General features: G+C 36.7%; 3 protein-coding genes across 3 annotated transcripts; 2 read left to right on the plus strand and 1 right to left on the minus strand.

Moving 5' to 3' along the window:
• Nucleotides 1–4,534: 4,534 nt before the first annotated feature.
• Nucleotides 4,535–8,252, plus strand: LOC145061849 (zinc metalloproteinase-like protein). The gene is made up of 10 exons (XM_079009426.1): nt 4,535–4,670; nt 5,202–5,447; nt 5,535–5,744; nt 5,841–5,921; nt 6,001–6,087; nt 6,176–6,271; nt 6,354–6,407; nt 6,486–7,265; nt 7,353–7,392; nt 7,873–8,252. Exons 2-10 carry the CDS (start codon nt 5,211–5,213, stop codon nt 8,022–8,024), a joined length of 1,737 nt encoding a protein of 578 aa, XP_078865552.1. The 5' UTR covers nt 4,535–4,670; nt 5,202–5,210; the 3' UTR covers nt 8,025–8,252.
• A 392-nt stretch (nt 8,253–8,644) lies between these two features.
• On the plus strand, nt 8,645–11,765 carry LOC145061648 (Beta-ketoacyl synthase). The gene is made up of 14 exons (XM_079009185.1): nt 8,645–8,867; nt 8,949–9,178; nt 9,279–9,386; nt 9,470–9,541; nt 9,612–9,698; nt 9,790–9,941; nt 10,069–10,149; nt 10,417–10,450; nt 10,564–10,630; nt 10,722–10,798; nt 10,892–10,952; nt 11,058–11,140; nt 11,230–11,301; nt 11,402–11,765. The coding sequence occupies exons 1-14, from the start codon at nt 8,729–8,731 to the stop codon at nt 11,564–11,566; spliced, it is 1,428 nt and encodes a 475-aa protein (XP_078865311.1). The 5' UTR covers nt 8,645–8,728; the 3' UTR covers nt 11,567–11,765.
• On the minus strand, nt 11,603–13,745 carry CPZ (Metallo-hydrolase/oxidoreductase superfamily protein). Its single transcript, XM_079009186.1, has 8 exons — nt 13,237–13,745; nt 13,006–13,168; nt 12,845–12,915; nt 12,487–12,582; nt 12,292–12,405; nt 12,105–12,173; nt 11,934–12,008; nt 11,603–11,802 (listed from the first exon to the last, which is right to left on the minus strand). Exons 1-8 carry the CDS (start codon nt 13,633–13,635, stop codon nt 11,710–11,712), a joined length of 1,080 nt encoding a protein of 359 aa, XP_078865312.1. The 5' UTR covers nt 13,636–13,745; the 3' UTR covers nt 11,603–11,709.
• Nucleotides 13,746–20,521: the final 6,776 nt, after the last annotated feature.

The following is a 20,521-nucleotide window of genomic DNA, read 5'->3' on the forward strand; positions in this document are numbered from 1 at the left end:
AGACTAAAATATAATTGATCAGCCCTCAGTGCGAGTCTGGCATGCTCCCCTGGCCCTCAGCTCGCAACTGGAATGCTCTGATACACTCAAGCCCTCAGTACGAGTCTACCACTCAGTCCTCAGCTCGTATCTGGTATGCTAATGATTCCTCAGTATGTGTCTGGTATGCCTTCTCGTCCCTCAGCTCATATCTGGTATACTCCAGGGTTTGTTGGTCACCGCACGAAGCAGTGCAACCTCAACCCTACCCAAACAACATGTCTACATATATAACTAATTGCACATACAGATAATCAAACAGTAACACAGGTAGTCCTACATATCTACCTAACTGGCATAGCAAACTAGCATGTATAACTATCTCATACTCAACACATCATCAACTACTAGGATATCAAATCCAACGGGCCAGCCTTGGTGCCTTAGACCCCTTAGTATAGTGAGGACAACTCACCTCTCAACTGTCGAATCGAACTGATAAACTCAAACTCTCGAACCACGGCCACGAACTCCACCACATATATTTACCATAAGACCATTTCCATAAATTTCCAATTTACCAAAATACCGTAGAAGTCAACTGGTCAACCCTTGGTCAAAGTCCCAATCAATGGTCAAGGTCAACAGTCCATGTTGACCCGACTCGTCGAGTGCAGTTCACCGACTTTGTCGAGTCCTTCCTGAACTCGAGAAGTCATGAAATCCCCCGTTGACTCGTCGAGCTTCACTGCAACTCACCGAGTTCATGCATGTTCAAAAGTCGGGAAAACCCTAGCTGACTCGCCGAGTCTTCCTACTGACTCGCCAAGTCCATGCAGAAATCCTTACACGACAATCTTCATCGGACTCGACGAGTTGGCCATGCAACTCGTCGAGTCCTTTCAGTCCTTTCTCCATCCAGACGATTTTTAAGCCACTTTAAAGCTCCATAATGCAGATCCAAGCTCCTAAGGCATACTTCTTACGTAAAGTTGTAAACTTTACGTACATGCAAGGTGATAATGGCCCAAATCAAGCTAAAGAAAGGTTCTAATGGATGAAGAAGGTATTAACACACTAAAGGCTGAAACTTTATGATCTTGCAGACCAAGATAAGCCTAGATCTGAAGTTGCAACTTTAGATCACGCCTAATACCCAAAATAACATATCAACATGGCCAAAGTGGCCTTAATCTCATACATGCATAGATCTAGATAGAATAAGGTCAAGGTAATAACTCGTTACCTTAAAAATGATGCTAAGATGAAGAAGAACTCGGATCTACATCCTTCCTCTTGTTCCAAGCTTGAGTACTTTAAGATCTCCCTTCCACAATCCACCACAAGGCTTAATATCACACAACAAGAGAGAAAAACGGCGATTTAGGGTTTATGGACTCACAAGGGGCTGTGAGGGGGGCTAAGGGAGGCTAATGACCCTTTAAATAGGGTGTAAAACCCCGAAAATTAGAGTTTCATCCTCCAGCTCTAACTCGTCGAGTCGCTCCTCCGACTCGGCGAGTTGGCCACTTAAACACAGGGCCGAAAACGTTCCTACTCGACGAGTCAGGGCATCCAACTCGTCGAGTAAACCTTCCAATATGAAAATAAAGTTGTAAAATTAATACATGAGGGTCAGGGTGTTACAATAAAACTTAATTTTAATTGAAAAAATGAAAGACGTTGTTTGATTAAAAATTATGTAGTTAACGAAAAAATAATTTGTCAATGATGACTATCTTTGACCGTTCAAAAATGACGAAAAATATGCATAAATTTAAAATTGCTGAAAAAATAACAATAACAACTCTTTTTTGGGCATTCTATTTCAACCAATACTAATTCAATTAAGATGGTTCCAAAGTCTAACCAACACAAATGAGAACATACATAGAAAAATCAGTTCATTCTGAACTCGTATGTGTGTGTGTGTGTGTGTGAGAGAGAGAGAGAGAGAGAGAGAGCATTGTACACATTATCGAATTTCCCCTAACTCAACAGTAACGAAACCAAAAGTACTGAGAACCAATTTTAACCATTCGTTAGAAAAGATGATACTTGTATGTATATAACTAGAAATTAATATTCAAGAATTTCAAAAAATAATTATAAAAATGCAAACAAACGTTTAAATAATTATTGTTATGAATAGTGAACTTCCACAATTTTTGTCTATTTTAGTCACTGGACTTTATGTTGTTTTTTTGGCAGAATTGGTCCATGTACTTTGGCAACTTTGGTCCTCATTTTTTAGCCATTTTGACACTTTTGGTCCTTGTAATCGATATTTTTACATTTTTTAGGAACCTTTTGATATTTAAAGTTTGGCCACAAAACTTTAACGGTTTGACAACTTTGATCCCTCTTCTATTTAGGAACCTTTTAATATTTAAAGTTTGGCTACAAAACTTTAATGGTTTGACAACTTTGCTCCTCATTTTTTAGCCATTTTAACATTTTGGTCATCGTAATCGATATTTTTACATTTTTAGGAACCTTTTAATATTTAAAGTTTGGCCACAAAACTTTAACGGTTTGACAACTTTGATCCCTATTCTATTTAGGAACCTTTTAATATTTAAAGTTTGGCCACAAAACTTTAACGGTCTGACAACTTTGGTCCTCATTTTTTAGCCATTTTGACACTTTTGGTCCTTATAATCGATATTTTTACATTTTTATGAACCTTTTAATATTTAAAGTTTGGCCACAAAACTTTAACGGTTTGACAACTTTGATCCCTTTTCTATTTAGGAACCTTTTAATATTTAAAGTCTGACCACAAAACTTTAACGGTTCGACAACTTTGATCCCTTTTCTAAAAACTTGCTAATTCCTACCGCTTTAATTGTTTAGCCATTTTCACACTTCTGGTCCTTGCAGTCAAAACTTTTACATTTTTTCATAAAAACATGAACAAAACGGTCCGGGGCAAAACCCGATCTTGTCATCCTTGCACTTTCTACGTCTGTCATATTTATCGATTCGAAAACAATATTGAAAGCTTTTGGCCCCCGCGTAGCGGGAGTAACCTTTCTAGTTATTACTATTATTATTATTATTATTATTTTAAATCGTTTTATTTATATTTTTATTCAATGAACAATGTTGTTTTTAGAACTTTTAGAAGTTGTGTCATGGTTGTTCATAAAATCAATATCTAATTGAGTTAGATCAAGCCTCTACCCATTAAAAAGTGTATCTTGGTTATTAGACCGAATAAAAAACTTTAAATTGTGACATCAAATAATCTGAATATGATCAAAAACTTCAAATTATGATATCAACCAATAAACAATCTGAATATGATCCGAAAATGACCCAACATCTAATCAAACCCAATAGAAAACATATCAATGAGTCTAATCTGACTTTAAATCTGATCTGAATTTGACCCAACATCTAATTAGATCTAATAGAAAACATATCAATCATTAATTAAACTTGTAGGAGTCATATCAATTAGTCTTTTAAACTATAAATCTTACATGAGTTCATCACTCTATACACTTTGTTATACTTTTTGTTAGTGGTATCTTGATACAGATATTTTTTTGTATCATTGGAAAGTAAAGTTTACATATGTTATTTTCTTGAAATAGGAAAATAATTTACCATATTTTAAAGTTAAATAAATAACAATGTATATTTTGCTTATTAAACACAAAAATAATTGACTATTTAATTATTTTGCAATATAAGAAAAAAAATCCAAACACTACATTTTGCAGACTAATTTATGAAGCTTAAATATGTAATTCTTATTATTTTATTAAAAATTAAAAAAAAAATTCAACATTTACAAATCCACATGCCGGATAGGCCTGACAATCGTGTCGTGTTCGGGTTGGCGTGTCGCGAGTTGGCGGGTCAAAACATGTTAACCAAACACGACCCATTTAAATATACAGGTCACGGGTTGGCGGGTTTGGAATATAAACCCATATATGACCCACCAACCCATTTATTTATACGGGTTCACAAGTTGGCGGGTTCGTGGGTCAGATTTGGGTCCGTGGGTCCGAATTTTAGATATTTAAGTCTTAAACATCAAAATGAAAATTAAAAACATTCATAGATACATATACATGTTACAGACTTAGCCTTATAGGTTACGATTTATGACCTTAGACCATCCACCACGAGTTATAATGTCAAAACAGTCAAATGGTGTATGAATAAATGGTATATATTATATAATACTTATTAAATATTAATATTTGATACATAAATACATTTAAAAATAAAATAATTTTTTTACTAAGAATATAAACGGGTTGACGGGTCAACTTGTTTATTTTTTGAGAAACCCATATATGACCCGTTTAATAAACGGGTTGGCGGGTTAGCGGGTTGACGGGTTGAAAAACTCAACCCAAACCTATTTATTTCGTGTCGTGTCACAGGTCATATCGCGTGTCGTGTCGAAAATTGTCGACCCTGATGCCGGAGACAAGAGTTCACCACCGTGTGGAGGTTTGAATAAAAGTCAAAGTCGATTCATCTGGAACCATCTACTCTTTCTTACGTCAGCATTTACGTATCCATACTTCTCCCTTCATCAAGCCACATACTTCTTCCTCCTTCCACCATATTCACACACATAAATACAAAAACACATCGTAAATTTAGCAATCTACGATTTTCCTTACAATTCGCAGTTTTCATCGTGATTGGTACACCCATTAGAGGTAAATTCTCTCGAATTTTCAATCTGAGCTCGATTTTTTTCAGTTTGATTTATCTGTCTTGAAGAAAACATGATTCTTACGCCTTCCATAGATATACATATGTCTCCTTTTCAGATTTTGATCAATTTAGATACATGGGTATCCTTTCTAAGTAATTTATCCAAAATCTTTTCTTTTCCTCGCGTTTTTCGTCTTATATATGGTCGAATTCGGTTTTTTCCTTCTTATTAGCCCTTGAATTGCTTCCGAATTTTATAATCCTGTTGATTAATGCTCTGGGTACTGTGTGGTTTGATGCTTTTACGATGATCGAAGCCTTAATTTTGTAGTCGATCAATATATGAAGTTGAGATTGAATATTAGTCTCTTCCAATGCAATTTCGAGCCCTAAAGATATAATTTTGACATGGATAAAACATCGAGATCAATGAAGATGCTACTTAGTAATAGGCACCTACTTATTGTTAGTAATTTAGGGTTCCGATTTCAAGCTTCTGGTTAGTAATAGTAATACTCACCTACTTCTTTCAGGAACTAAAAATGGAGAGCGAAAGAAATACCAATGATATATCGGTTACATGGAGGGGGAAGAATTATGTTGCGACTATGAATTTAGATGCCACTCTCGAAGAATTAGGGCACGAATTACAGAAATTGACTGCGGTGAAACCAGATACTTTGAAGCTCATTGTTCAATCCCATAAATCATCAAAACTGTTCTCCCCATTTTCCGATCAACACTCTCACCTCACTTTGCAAGAAACATCCATTCTTGAGGTGCCAAATCTTTCTATTGTGTATTTTCCTAATACTAAAACAAAATGTACATACCCTTGTTCTTAATCACCTACTTTATACTTTTAGGGGAAACCTATACGGATGATGGGAGTGCCAAAAGAAGAGATCGATCAAGTTCTAGAAAGTTCTAGAACAGACATGAGGATAGCTGGATTTGATGAAGAAGAGAAGCGAATGAGACAAAGAATGTCAAACGGGTTTGATTCCCCATTGAAGCTTCCTCAAGGAAGTTATATTTTTGGTGATTTTAAAACACTTGATCTTCCAGGAATCAAGGTATTTAATGATTTATGCATTCATTTCATCATATACTTTCATCTAGTTTTAATCAAAATTGACATGATTATATCAATTATTACATATGTTTTATAGCTAAATCCTCCACCTTCAGAAGCACTCAGACTAATGCACACACTTGCTGCAGATCGAGGAATTGTAGCTGTCATGAATAAGGTATTGTATAGTTTTATATTTTTATAAACACTTTTTATAATCTCTAATCTTATATCTTATTTGTTTATTAAAAAAAAAGCATAAATGGCGTGTGGGAATTATGACTGAAATGGCTCCAGAGGGTTATGTTGGTGTAAGCCCAGTATGCATCCTTGGTCTTAACAAGGTAAAACTCACCACCAATTTTATAAAAAAAAACAAAATATAAAAATCAGTTTCTTACTTTTTTTTATCTTTATTACTTTTTTCTTCAGAATAAAGGTGAGGAGATATCTTTGCGCCTTAGAACTGATGACCTGAAGGGCTTCAGAAAATACCAAAGCATTAAAAAGACTCTTTTACATGAACTTGTAAGCATCTTTATCAATTCAAGCTTCCATTTTTATAAAAGGGTGCTCTCTTTTTTCACTAAAAAACTCTTCTTTCTTTCAGGCTCATATGGTTTTCTCTGAACATGATGCTAAATTCTATGCTCTTGATAAACAGGTAACAACACACAAAAAAAATCAAACTTTGAATCAAAATTCAAAACCCTTTTTGCTAATCTTGTTTCACTATGAACAGCTCAACCTTGAGGCCAATTCTCTAGACTGGACAAGATCCACGGGTCACACCTTAAGTGGGTCCCACACAAATCAACAATATGAACCAAATTTCCATGTTGAAAATCATAAATTTTCCCATAAACTTGGAGGAAACTCATCAAACAGTTCATTAGCAAGTGCTCGAGCATCATCAGTTGCTGCTGCTTATAATCGTTTAGTAATCACATCCATCAATCCATCTGAATCCCATCAAGAACCAGATCCTGATGATTCTATGGAACTTATTGAGCAAAATTACGAACCTGACCCTGATGCTTCTATTGATATCATTGAACAAAATTATGAACCTGACCCTGATGCTTCTATTGATATCATTGAACAAAATTACGAACCTGACCCTGATGCTTCTATTGCTATCATTGAACAAAATTACGAACCTGACCCTGATGAAAATGAAGTGGTTCAAAAACAAGAACCTGATCCAGATGATAGTGTAAATGAACCTATGGAGTCTGAAATCAGAATTACTTGTGAAAAAATTGAGGGGAATTTTAATTTTGTTTCTGAAAATGAAATGAAGATGGAAAGCAATGAATTTGAGCCAGATCCTGATGATGAAGAGCTTCAAAGAATTCAAGATCCTGTAATGGTGGCATGTAATCGATTGAAAAAGTCGATTCAGACCCTGCAATCTGAAGTTAGCCCTTCAGAGGCTTCAATGGTGTTTCAGACTTTGGTTAAGATAGTGAAGAATGTTATTGAACATCCGGATGAAATAAAGTTCAAGAAATTACGCAAGGTTTCTCATAAGATTTTCAAGAATCATAGTTTTTTAAAGATTAAAGACTCATATTTTTTGGTTATTTAATTATTTGATTTTTTGCAGGCGAACCCTGTGATCCAGAAGAACATAGCAAATTACAATGGTGAGCATCTTCTCTTGAATCTTGATTGATTTTGTGATTTCAAATCTTTTATTAGCATGACTTAATTAGGGTTGGAATTAATCTGGACATAATGACTTCATAGGTTAAGATTGATGATTGTTGTCAAAATTGATGGATTTTGTGAGAATTGTTTATTTGGAATGTAAGGGTAAAATGGTCATTATATTAGATTTGTGGAGTAGTATAGATGTTAGGGTATGCTCGGTAAAGGGTAAAATGGTCATTTAATCTCGATCAGACGGAAAAGAAACAATACTTTATCCAGACTTTATGGTTTAAGATTGATGAATATTGTCGAAAATTGATGGATTTTGTACATTATATACGAACTTTTTTTTTTCTCTCCACTTTTTACTTTTTTGTTTGATTGCTAATATATCTACTCTTGTTGTTTTTGTTGTTAATAATATAATATAATAATAATATTATATTTATGAGTTGAATTGTTTGATGTGGTAGGTGCAATGGAGATATTGTTTTTGATTGGTTTTTGTGAAGATGTTGTTCAAGATGAGATTGGAAGAGCGGAAGCTTATTTGGTATTGAAAAGGAATGATCCGGGATTGTTGTGGTTGGCTAAATCTTCATTGGAGACATGTGTTGCTTTTTAGATTTTTGTTAAATGCTGATTTTGCATTATTTTTCTCTTGTACAAAAATATAATAATGGGCTAGTGTATATGTATTGTGAATGTGAACTTGAGGGCTTCTTGTATATCGATTGAATAAGTCTTTAGAGGCAATTTGGTCCTATTAAAGGCTTCAAACTATTTGTCATTTCCAATTCCAATGTAAAATATATAATTTTGGTACAAAAAATATCACTAAGGTTGTGTTTTACGTGTTTGGTGATACTATTAAATTAGTTTATGATTTAGTTTTAAAAAAAAAAAAAAGAAAACTAGCTTAAAAATAGACTAGCTAAGTTAAAGTTAGTAAACACATCGTTTTGATTTTTTATTATTTATTATTTTTTTTCTGTTTACCAAAGGTCATATATATGAAGAAAAAAAACCCATATTGTCTACCATTTATTTAACTCCTTATCCTATTAATCATTTTAATCTTATTTCAGCTAGTTTTTTTTTTTTTTTTGTTGTTTTTCATATTTGAACCATTCAACGAAAATTTCTAAGTTCTATAGGGGAACAATATCACAATTGAAATGTTAAGGGTAAAAATTGACATTGCATTTATACACCAAGGACACAAACAACAAGATAAATACACGAACAGCAAAATCAGTCAGGGGTTTTAGAGATTTCTTCATCTTGGTCGAATTCCTGAAAAAAAAAAGTCCAAGCGAAAAGCCTCTGATGGCTATGAAGAGGCGTTTGTGGTGTAAATCTGCACAATTATGCCACTGTATTCATCGCAATTTCTCATCTTCTAGCAGCTCTCTTGAACCCTTCAAACCTCCTCCTTTTTTCCCTCATAGAAGAGTTGTTGTCACTGGTAATTTCTTCTCCCTAGCTGCATCTGAGTTCTTGTATTTTCTCTTTTGATTCAATCTGCGCTATTTTCAAACTGTTATAGGATTAGGAATGGTTACACCATTGGGTTGCGGAGTAGAAACTACATGGAATCGGTTAATCAAAGGGGAAAGTGGTATCAGAGCTTTATCTCTCGAAGACCTAAAGATGAATGGATTCGATCGAGACACTCAATCGTATACATTTGATCAATTGACTTCCAAAGTGGCTGGTATCGTGCCTTCTGGTACTAAACCTGGCGAATTCAACGAAGCATTATGGCTCGATTCCAAGGTATTATACAACAACAATCTTTCAAGCGTAACATTTTCATGATTACCCAACTATAATCAATCAAAAATCCATTTTTCTTTTGGGGGATTTCCATTTTCAGCATGGTAAATCAATGGCAAAGTTCATAAGCTACGCCCTATGCGCTGCAGATGAAGCACTTAAAGATGCAAACTGGATACCCTCTGAGCAGGATGAAAAGGAAAAAACTGTAAATTTCCTTAATAATGTCATTTCCCCCCTTTCTTTCTTTCTTTCTTTCTTTCTTTTTTTGTTCTAACGTAAATCAATCAGGGTGTTTCTATAGGTGGAGGAATTGGAAGCATTGGTGATATACTAGATGCATCGCAACTAATCTGCGAAAAGGTTTATCCTTCTACAATTTTCCATGACTTTTATCCCCTTTTTCATCAACTAATTGATTTTTTTATCTCAGAAACTACGACGCCTTAGTCCCTTTTTTGTCCCTAGAATCTTAATCAACATGGCAGCTGGACACGTCAGCATGAAGTATGGCTTCCAGGTGTGTAAATAAATCATAAAATCATTATTCCAAATAAAGTTTTCTTCATGAAAATTAGGTTACCATTTTCAATATAAATCTTTGAATTTAGGGGCCAAATCATGCTGCAGTGACAGCTTGTGCCACAGGGGCAAATTCAATTGGTGACGCAGCAAGAATGATTCAGTTTGGAGATGCTGACGTCATGGTGGCTGGAGGAACTGAAGCTAGCATTGATGCTTTATCTATAGCAGGATTTTGTAGGTAATAATAATAATAATAATAATAATTAGGTCAACATTTAGCATTTAGATTTCTTGATTTTGGATTATAAAAGAAGGATTGGATTTTATTTTATGTGATATGAATATGATCGATCGATTTGATGTAGGTTAAGGGCATTATCTACAAAATACAATTCTACCCCTCAAGAAGCTTCACGCCCTTTTGATTGTGATCGCGATGGATTTGTGTATGTTAGTAAATTATTTTAAATATAGAGTAAATTACTGAAATCATCCCTATGGTTTGGTCAAAATTGCACGTTTGGTCCCTATTTTTTTTTGCACTCGGATCGTCCCTATGGTTTGATTTTCTTGCGTTTTTTCGTCCTGTACATACATAAAATTAGGGACCAAACATGCAATTTTGACAAAACCATAGGGACGATTTCAGTAATTTACTCTTAAATATATGATTTCTTTTAATGTGAAAAGCAATAACATTTTTTTTTATGCAGAATAGGAGAAGGTGCTGGTGTTCTTGTCTTGGAAGTGAGTAATCTGTTTTTTTTTACTTAATGCAGAAAGAATGACTTGATAGAAAAAAGTTTGAACTTTTTACAAATTTGCCCTCATTTATTTTTCTTTCCATTATTTTGTGTTAGGAACTTGAACATGCGAAAAAGAGAGGAGCAAAGATTTATGCGGAGCTTCGTGGTTATGGGATGTCAGGTTTGACTTTTTTGTTGACTTTTGGTTGTCATATTTTGACTTGATGTTTTATATCTTTTAACATATGAATTATGAACTTTCTTGTTATAAGGTGATGCACATCACATCACACAACCACACACAGATGGAAGAGGCGCCATTTTAGCCATGTCACGTGCTTTAAAACAGGTATTAGGTTAAAAATATGTTATTATTATTATTATTATTATTATTATTATTATTATTATTTACTGATAATTTATCTTTTCTTGTGAACAAAAGTCGGGTATTTGCCATGATCAAGTGGACTATGTGAATGCACATGCTACATCTACGCCTCTTGGTAATACCCTTTTATAATATAATATATATAATATTCACTTCTTATTTACGATAAATATAACAAAAAAAAAAAGTAAATTTAAAATTCAATTTGTTTATTCATTAGGTGACATGGTGGAAGCCCATGCAATCAAGTCGTTATTTTCCAAACATGCAATGTCTGGTGCCTTAGCTTTTTCATCCACAAAGGTATAACTTGTAAAAAACATTTTATTTTAATTTTTAATAAAGTTTTTAATTTAATCATCAAAAAGAAAATATGTTTTCACACATTTCAGGGTGCTATTGGGCATCTTCTAGGAGCTGCTGGAGCTGTTGAGGCAATATTTACAATTCTTGCCATTCATAAAGTAAAATACAAAATCTTGCAACTATGTTTTAACTTTTTTTTTTAATTATTATAAAATTCAATTGTTATTTATTTAATTTGTTGATTATTTTTATTTGTAGGGTATTGCGCCTTTGTCGCTTAATATAAGTAACCCGGATCCCATTTTTGAAGAAGCTTTTATGCCTTTGAAAACTTCAAAGAAGATGCAAATCAAAGCAGCTTTATCAAATGCTTTTGGATTTGGAGGAACAAATGCTGCTCTTCTGTTTGCAAAAATTTCATAAGAGTTTTAATCAACACTTTTTGGTTTGAGATATTGATTCCATGAAACATGTTTTCTTTTAACAATGGTTCTTAGTTAAAATTTTACATATGCACAATGATTCAACAAAAAATCCCACAAAATTTGAGAACCTTAAATTATATCTTATGATGTGTACATTGACCTAAAACCTTCCGTAAGAGGAACAACTTTCCCCGAAACCTTCGATTGCAATTTTGCCACAGCTTGACGAATTTCCTACAAAGAAAAACATATGAGGAGGGCATTTTTGTCTTTTGTTCCATTAATATCCAATGCATGTCAAACACAGTACAACGTGTTCTGTTTTGTTCGAAAAGAACAAAAACTTCGGTGTGTTATTTGATTACCTCGATATGGTAACGTGAAGAAAAATGAGTCAAAAGAATGGCTTTGTTTCGGATCCATTTTGCATGCTCCATAATCTAAAAGTTTAAATCTTGGATTATAATCCTTGCATACAAAAATAAATCTTTCTTTTTCTAAAATTTTAATGCGAGTATATCGAATGTATCGAATACCTCATCAATATGCATATGACCATGTTCTCGTGCATGCTCGATGTTGCATTTGTCGTCCAAAAAAGTCGCCTATCCAATAATTTAAAAAATACGCAACAGGATATTGTAAGTAACAGATAATGTCAAAATCCACTGAGTGATTTAGCACTGTGTCGCTCAGATTCGACAATATTAACAAAAAAGGTACCTCGGTTATGAGAACTTTGGCCCTCAAGGCATCGGAACTTCTTGGATCAAGTAGAAAGTCAGAAGTTGTATCTCCGGTGAATGCCACCTCCGGGGACAATATGATATCGGTGATCTAAAATCACAAATAGAAATTATGAAAGAGTGAATATGTATAAATAGTGTTTATGGAAAATATAAATCCAAAACTACAAACCTCAACACCGGATTTTTTCTTTTTCTCAATCTCCCTTCCTTTTAGATGTTCGTATTGCTTTTTTAGTTTCTTGCGAACCGAGTAAACAACATAACCCTAATGATCATCACAAAAGTCAACCACTTTTACTCAATTGTTTTCTCTAGAACCCCATACATTCATCAATATAATGACATAAATTGTTAGTGATACTCCAAAAGAGCATAAACCAACAACACATAATCGAATAAACATAATGAAGTTCAAGTCTCAAACAACTTGCAATATGAGAAATTCAATTCCAATATGGATTTGTGTACCTTATTTATATCTCACATGATGTTTTTGGGACAATATAAATAAGATCAGGAAATTATACCTGACTGGGTATCACATGGTGAGTTTTAAACGGGCGTACAACAAGGTCATTTCGTAACTCGTATGTTTCTCCTTCAAATAAAATAAAAAAATGTTAAGATTTGAAAATTTATCAAGTGCTAATGTGTCATAATACAAAAAGGGCTTAAAAAGAAACCACACCTACATCCAATGCAACCAAATCAAGATTTAACTCCACCATTCCCATCTTCCTATGAAGCTCCATCAAATTTTCAACATCGTCTTTAATGGCAGGAGGAACAAATACAGTAGGAGGAGTCAAGCTGTACAAACCACGAGTTGCTACATACATGGGTAGCCCACCCTAATCAATCCAATACTTGTTAAATTTGGTTGATTAAACATCGAAATTGGAAAAATTGAAGAACTTACAATGTGATCAAGGTGAGCATGAGTAATAAACAAGAAATTCATGGCGACTGCTCTAGCAGGACACCTTCCGATATCAAATGCGCACTTCAATTCAGGAACAATTACACAAGTTTCATGACCTCCGATTGAAAGACCCTCAATTGTGTAACCTTCTAACCCTGTTCCTTTTCGGATAACTTCAGCCCTAGCTTTCCGATACTCTTGTTCTTCGATTGCGTTTCCAATTGCTGATAAAAACCCGGATTTTTTTAGGGATTTTATGGAATTATCATGGGGTTTTGTTGGGTTTTGATGAATTGTGATAGGAGGGTGTTTGTATGAAGGGGGGTGGGAAGTGGAATGGTGGAATGGGGGTGAAGATGGGAAGCTTGGGGTTGTAATTGTCATGGAGAATTGCATTGTTCTTGTGGGTTATCTTTGAAAGAAGGGTTTAAGAAAGGTTTAGGCGGATTTTTGTTGTAATCCGTTTGTTCTTTCGGATCGTGTAATGAATTGATGTCTTTGCAATTTTGCCTATGTTATCCTGTGCTCATTCGTCGTAATTGGACTTTCACCCCCTAAACTATTTGAGGTTTGTAGGTTTGGTCCTTCAAAGTTTCTGTTTGAACCATGGAACACCTTATGTTGTTTAACCCACCAACGACACCCATTCAATGTTAGTGATTTTTGGGTATCAAGTAGTTTAGATAATTGTGACTTATACAAGTAAGACTATGCTCAAATACCATTGAAGTACATGGTGATATGAGATAGTTTTTACGCATCTGATATTTGTTGATTGAGTTAAATGTCTAAATAAATTTTTTTTGAATATGTTCCGATTGAAATCATAATGTTTTTATTATATCTTTGATAAGACGTATAGAATAATGAAAATGACTATTTTACCATTATGTTATATTGTTATGTTGGATAAAATATATATTTTTGATAAAATATCTGAAAAAAGTAGCTACATAATTTTAGAAAAAATAAAAAAAAAAAATCCAAATTAAATATAAATAATTTGCATACAAATTTGACTTGGACCCTTTGAAAATAATTAATTGGTAATCTAGTCATGTAAAGTAGCCATATATTTATTGCCTAAATCTCATTTTATATCTTGTATGTATTAGCCATCACTTTCTCCACTTTGCAAAGCCTATAAATATTTAATCATGAATATTTCGTTTTCTTATAAAGTTATGAACTGCGAAACAAGCAATGATCAACGATAAAATTACGTTTTGGCCATCACTTTTTGACAATCACTTTCAACCCAACCGCATTATTTGATTTTAAATAATTGTATGGATTCTTCATTTGCTTTTGATCGACTACAAAACTGTGTTATCTTTTAGTTTCTACAATGCTACCTTCCACGAGTTTGCTTTCAAGCTACAACCTTCCTGACCATTAGTTGTATTTCGTGTATGCATACTTCAAGACAAGTTTTGTCCACACATTCTTGATTCCAACTAACGTTAGGCCTCTTTTTTGACATGTCTAGGATAAAATCAATGATAAAAACATAAAACACTTCAGCATACAAGGTCAAAAAAATCAAATTTTAGCATAAAAGTTCGTAATTTCAGCATTAAAAGTTTAAGAAATAAGTTTTAGCATACAAGTTCATAATTTCAACACACAAGTTCAAGAAATCAGACTTTAGCGTATAAGAAATCAGATTTTAGCATACAATCATATTTTAGCAACATTTCAAGTTAACAAAATCATATTTCACAACTTCGGAGGAATTCCAACAATATTTCAAGTCGAGAGGACATAAAGGTTTCAAGATCATAAGAAAGAAAACGATTTCAGAAGACAAAATCAAATTCAAGTTCATACGAGAAAAAAACCCTCAATCAGTCATGTCTGACCGAATCAAATCATAGGCATTTGACCGAATCAAATCGTACGAGAAAAAGAAGCCAAACATGTATGTACAATTGGTAAAAAAATCGTGTATTCATAATTCAAAAGAGTTAAATTCATGAACAAGGTTAAATCATACATGAAGTCTCAAGAACTATACATATATTATACAACATTGTACAAGATGAATCTCCCTTCATGATCTATGAAGTGTAAACAAGTGTACGACTAGGATCAAAGGGTTCTTTATAATTGAATTCACTGCAGATTGTTATTCTTGAATCCGAATATCTCAACATTTTGAAGTTTAATCCCACATAATACAGGCAAAGGAAAGCTTGTTGCAAGGTGTGAATTTATGTATGGTGATGGTATTGGGTCTATTCGCATGATGCAATAACACGACAAGCTAGCTGCTTGGCAGCAGTGCCAAAACGTTAATCAGGGAACAAAAATCATTCAAAAATCATAAAAATGGAATTTGATAAAGGTTACCAATTATATACAAGCAAAAAGTATTCTGGCTTGATACACACATAATTGGAGGGGCAGATAGAGAGATTTCCAAGTTCATATATTCATTTGGGTATTTTTTTTTATAAAGTTGAGGGGCAACAAATCTCCAACTGGTTGTGTTTAAAAGATTTTGTTCAGGAACTTTATCCACAATCCATCGCATAAATATAGCTTGAAAAATCAAATTAAATTATGTGATTTAAATGAAAGATGCAAGGCTTTAAGGCCCATTTGTTACTCATAACACGACAAAGCTTTTTGTAACGTCATAATTTTCAAGACTAAAAATTTTCTTTAATTCATTACCAAAACCATATTCGTAAAGACATATCATAAGTCATAACATGAATTCAGAGTATCATTTCCAAAACATATTTTCATTATCAGAGTAAAACATCCCAGACTGACTAATCTATGGTGTGTGACATGCGATCACCACGAGCTCTTCCCTCCGCTACCGGAAGTACCTGAAACCAAAACTGAAAACCGTAAGCACGAAGCTTAGTGAGTTCCCCAACCTACCACATACCATGTTTAACCACATACTGCACATACTGGGCCACGCCCGCTATTCTGGGCCTCGCCCCCTACCTCGGGCCTCGCTCGCTACAACGGCCCCGCCGCTCCAGGCCCCGCCTGGCTTCGAGCCCCGCTCGAACACATATCTGTTTCGCTTAGGCCTCGCCTGTCACTGGGCCTCGCCCGCCAACATATACTAACACATAACATATCACAACACATAAACTAAACATATACTACTGAATCCTGTTCTAAAGGCCTCGCCTATCTTGGACCTCGCCCATGTCCTGCAACTGATGAGTCATGGAACCCCGTCCACGCTCCTACTGATAGTGAGATACGAGCCTGACCCACACTCACTCTTTCCCTAACCTGGGCCTCGCCCTTACTCTGTTGCTAATGAGATATGGAACACCGTCCATACTATGCTGTTGGTGAGATACGAGACCTCGCCCACACTCACCTTCCTATCAGGCACATACATGTATCACACAGACAACAAGTATAACTATCATGCAAACCATTCCTTGGTCACCCACTCGCTACACTAGACCTCGTCCTGAATATCATACTAGCATATTGTGCCTAGGGCTAACCCCCGGGTCTTCCTACTCACAACTACATGGGCTGGCATTATGGCCGTAGACCCATTCATATAAGGGGAAACTCACATGCACTTGCTGAACTTGCTGATAACCCCTTTAGCTGCTGTCCGGCAACTCTCTGAACTCCTGATCCACTAGCTCCCCAAGCTACCAATATCAATGCAACACTTAGTCTAACTGTCTCCCGAACTCAACTAAGTCAACTTTGGTCAAAGTCAAAGTCCTGGTCAAAGTCAACCTTCCAGGTCAACCCTACTCGCCGAGTCTGCCTACAGACTCGCCGAGTTCATATGCTTAGAGTCCTTCCATTCGTGACTCGACTCGCCGAGTTAGCCCATGACTCGCCGAGTCCACCGATTTCCGAGTCATGTCTTGTCCATCTCACTGAGTCACCACCCGACTCACTGATTCGAGTCTTACCTCGAAGGGTTCGGGGTTTCGCGACCTGACTCGCCGAGTCCAAGAACAAACTCGTCGAGTCCAAGGCAAACTTCAACAGACTCGCCGAGTTGCTCATCCAACTCGTCGAGTTCCTATAATCTTCATGCTACTCGCCGAGTCCACTCAAAGGACTCGCCGAGTCTATTCAGTCCTTCATACATTCAGAAGCTTTTTGAGTCATGCAGGGACTCCAAATTGTAGATCCACTCCTCCAAGGCCTATTCCTCACGTAAAGTTGCAAACTTTACGTGCAGCTAAGGAGATTTAGGCCCAAAACACTCCATACTCGGGTTTAAGACAACCATGCTTCACCCACACCCTCAAGAATGATACTTTATGACTCTCTAGGCCAAAATACACTTAGATATGAAGTAGCAACTTCAAATCTGGACTTCTAACTCCAATTGGCTCTAGAACATGGCATAAAAGCCCCAAATCTCATGACAAAAAGGAAACTATGAGTAAAGGAGTGAAGGTAATGACTTCTTACCTTCAAATGCTCTGAAAAGCCACACCAACTCTGGATCCAAGGCTTCCTCTTGCACCACTATGAACTTCCTTCTCTTCCAAGCTTCAAATCACAACTCCAAGGCTAGATCTTTGCTCAAAAATGGATATGGCGGCTAGGGTTCGATGTTTTGGACGAGAGGAGTTGTAAAGGAACCCTAAGGAAAAGAATGAGGTGCTTAAATAGTGCACAAAGTCCCGGATTTAGGGTTTCCCTCTTCAGACCGGACTCGCCGAGTCCATACTCCGACTTACCAAGTCGGTCACTTACTCTTCGACCCGGATCCCGCTCGGACTCGTCGAGTTCCTCCTTGGAATCGACGAGTTGACCCCCTTGGCTTAGGGTTTTCTTTCCTTTCTTGGTCTTTCTGATTTTCGGGTGTTACAACTCTCCCCCACTTACACTAAACTTCATCCTCGAAGTTTCTCTACAGCCAATCGCCTTGCAATCTGCTTTCTATACTCTACTTATTAATCTAACACCAGCTGCCTACCTTCACTGGCCTTTCGCCCGGTCATCTTAACGACCCTTAATCCTTTCGATTAGTATTCTCAGGTTCACCCCAACCCTGTTTGTAACGACCGAAAAATTTCAACCAATTTAAACTTTTAAAAAACAACCCGATTTCATTAAATTATTACAAAAAGGGTTTCAATACAATTCATTTAGAGTATTCCTAGAATCACATTACAACATAAACATGAGGAGCGGTACGATCACGCCTTCGCCTTGCCACGGTCTCCTGAAGAACCTGAAAAACATTAAACCACAACTGTAAGCCCGAAAGCTTAGTGAGATATCCCCAAAATACCAACCACACATTCGCCCTTCCAGGATACGACCTTCCGGTCCAAATCATAATGCCTTCCGGCCCATATCATACATAGCATACGTATCATAACAGAACACAAAACAGCCATGCACTTCGGGTCTACTGTGAGACTGGTCCGCCGCACCGGCCAACAGTCCACCTGGTCCACCCTCCGAGTCTAGCCATATACATCGAGTCTACAGTGTGATTGGTCCGCCCGCATTGGGCCTACAACCCACCTGGTCCACTCTCTGAGTCTACATTATGACTGGTCCGCCCGCACCGGGCCTTCAGTCGGCCTGGTCCACTCTCCGAGCCTCGGCACGTCTGGTCCGCCCTCTTGGGGCCTACAGCCTATCCGGACTGCTCGCTGGGCCTTCGGGACAACCGGTCCGCCCTGGGTATCTTGGCCTACAGCACAAAGCAGGACCCGCCTCAACCCAACTCCAGTCCAAACAACCATGTGCACATAAACATACAATCATATAAGAATTCACAGCCAATAAGCCGATCAAACAGATCACATAACATATCATCATCCTAACCAGGATACCGACCTAACCGATCACTAGCATAGCATCACCCTACATATCAGGGAACCGACCTTAACCAGGTCTCTAACATATACCATCCTAGCTACCAGGATGCAAACATATCAAAGCAATAACATAACAACAATTACCCGGATCTCAATCCGATAAAGGGTCGGCCTTGGTGCCTTAGACCCTGTCGATATAGTGAGGATAACTCACCTCGCACTGCCGAAACTCTGAACTGAAGAGCAGGTTCTCGAATCCAACTCACCGCAAATCCCGAACTAGCCATCAACAAAATAAACATTAGGCCGAGCATACATCCACTTATCGGGCCAAGGCCAAAGTCCAAATCTTATACAAAGTCCAATATTGGCCCAATTTACCAAATTGGGCCCACCTCACCAAATGGGCCTAGATCCAAGGTCCATAAAAATAATTGGGCCCAAAACGCTCTATCCATAATTTCCAGACTTGGCCCATAAACCAACTACACACAAACGACCCAAACTCTAAGGCCCAATATTAAGGTCCAATCAGGGGGAGTACGCTGGGCGTACCCTCCTTGGTACGTGGGGCGTACACACTAAAACGCAGCTGAGGATCGGGGCCCTGACCCGCTACATGGGGCGTACAACCATGTTACGCGGGACGTAACTTCACTACTCATAAAGTCCTTATAACCTCTTAATGGCTTAAGCTCTTAAGCCCAAACTTCAGATCCCTAGGCTAAATAAGCCTAAGATTCATAAAGTCTCAAACTTTATCACTTGGGATGTCCAAAAGCTCTTAATCTAAGGTCTTAATCCATTAAGACCTATATATCTCACACATGGAACAACTACAGCCCTTGGGACCTCATTTTTCTCACTCAAGACCTCTCCAAAGGTCTGAAAGGACAGATAATCTCGGCCAACACAAAGCATTAATCAAGATGAGAACTTTGGGACAAGAAAGATGCTACAACTTCACAACACTTAGATCTATGCAAAATAAATGGCAAGCAAGAAGCTTTATACCTCAAATAAGCTCCAAAGGATGATATCTCTTCAGATCTACAAGCTCCAATCGTTCCTTTCCTTCTTTGACAACTTCTCCTTTCTTCTTCTAGCTTTTCTTTTGCCAAAATGAGCTTTCCAAGGCCAAACACACCCAACAATGGAGGGAATACAGGTTTCTAGGGTTTATGAGGTTAAGGGAGAGCTTATAGAGGCTAGGGTATGCACCAACATGTTCCTTATATAGTGGCTGACCCTAAATTTAGGGTTTTAGAACTCTGAGAGTACGCTGGCCGTACCTCTAGTACGCCGGGCGTATTCAACCTTGCACCTGCGTCACTTACCCAATTACGCTGGGCGTACTAGGCGAGTCCCCAAATTTCATACTTGCCCCTCCTTTTCTACTTTTCCCACAAGATGACCAAAATATCATTTCTCTTAAATCCCGGGACTCACAATTAGGTACTCTTAGGAACGGGGCGTTACACTGGTCA

This window comes from Lactuca serriola, chromosome 7, assembly GCF_051521515.1.
Source record: "Lactuca serriola cultivar US96UC23 chromosome 7, Lser_US96UC23_V15, whole genome shotgun sequence".
NCBI classification, from domain to species: domain Eukaryota; kingdom Viridiplantae; phylum Streptophyta; class Magnoliopsida; order Asterales; family Asteraceae; genus Lactuca; species Lactuca serriola.

Bases quoted from the DNA above. Each gene is read 5' to 3' on its own strand.
- LOC145061849 (XM_079009426.1), top strand. From the start codon at position 5,211: ATGGAGAGCGAAAGAAATACCAATGATATATCGGTTACATGGAGGGGG. The intron at 5,745-5,840 runs GTATTTAATGAT...TATGTTTTATAG, and splicing joins TTGATCTTCCAGGAATCAAG to CTAAATCCTCCACCTTCAGA. The intron at 7,266-7,352 runs GTTTCTCATAAG...GATTTTTTGCAG, and splicing joins AGTTCAAGAAATTACGCAAG to GCGAACCCTGTGATCCAGAA.
- LOC145061648 (XM_079009185.1), top strand. From the start codon at position 8,729: ATGGCTATGAAGAGGCGTTTGTGGTGTAAATCTGCACAATTATGCCAC. The intron at 10,799-10,891 runs GTATTAGGTTAA...TGTGAACAAAAG, and splicing joins TGTCACGTGCTTTAAAACAG to TCGGGTATTTGCCATGATCA. The intron at 10,953-11,057 runs GTAATACCCTTT...TTTATTCATTAG, and splicing joins TGCTACATCTACGCCTCTTG to GTGACATGGTGGAAGCCCAT.
- CPZ (XM_079009186.1), bottom strand. From the start codon at position 13,635: ATGCAATTCTCCATGACAATTACAACCCCAAGCTTCCCATCTTCACCC. The intron at 12,583-12,844 runs GTATAATTTCCT...GATGATCATTAG, and splicing joins ACCATGTGATACCCAGTCAG to GGTTATGTTGTTTACTCGGT. The intron at 12,406-12,486 runs GTTTGTAGTTTT...TTGTGATTTTAG, and splicing joins AGAAAAAATCCGGTGTTGAG to ATCACCGATATCATATTGTC.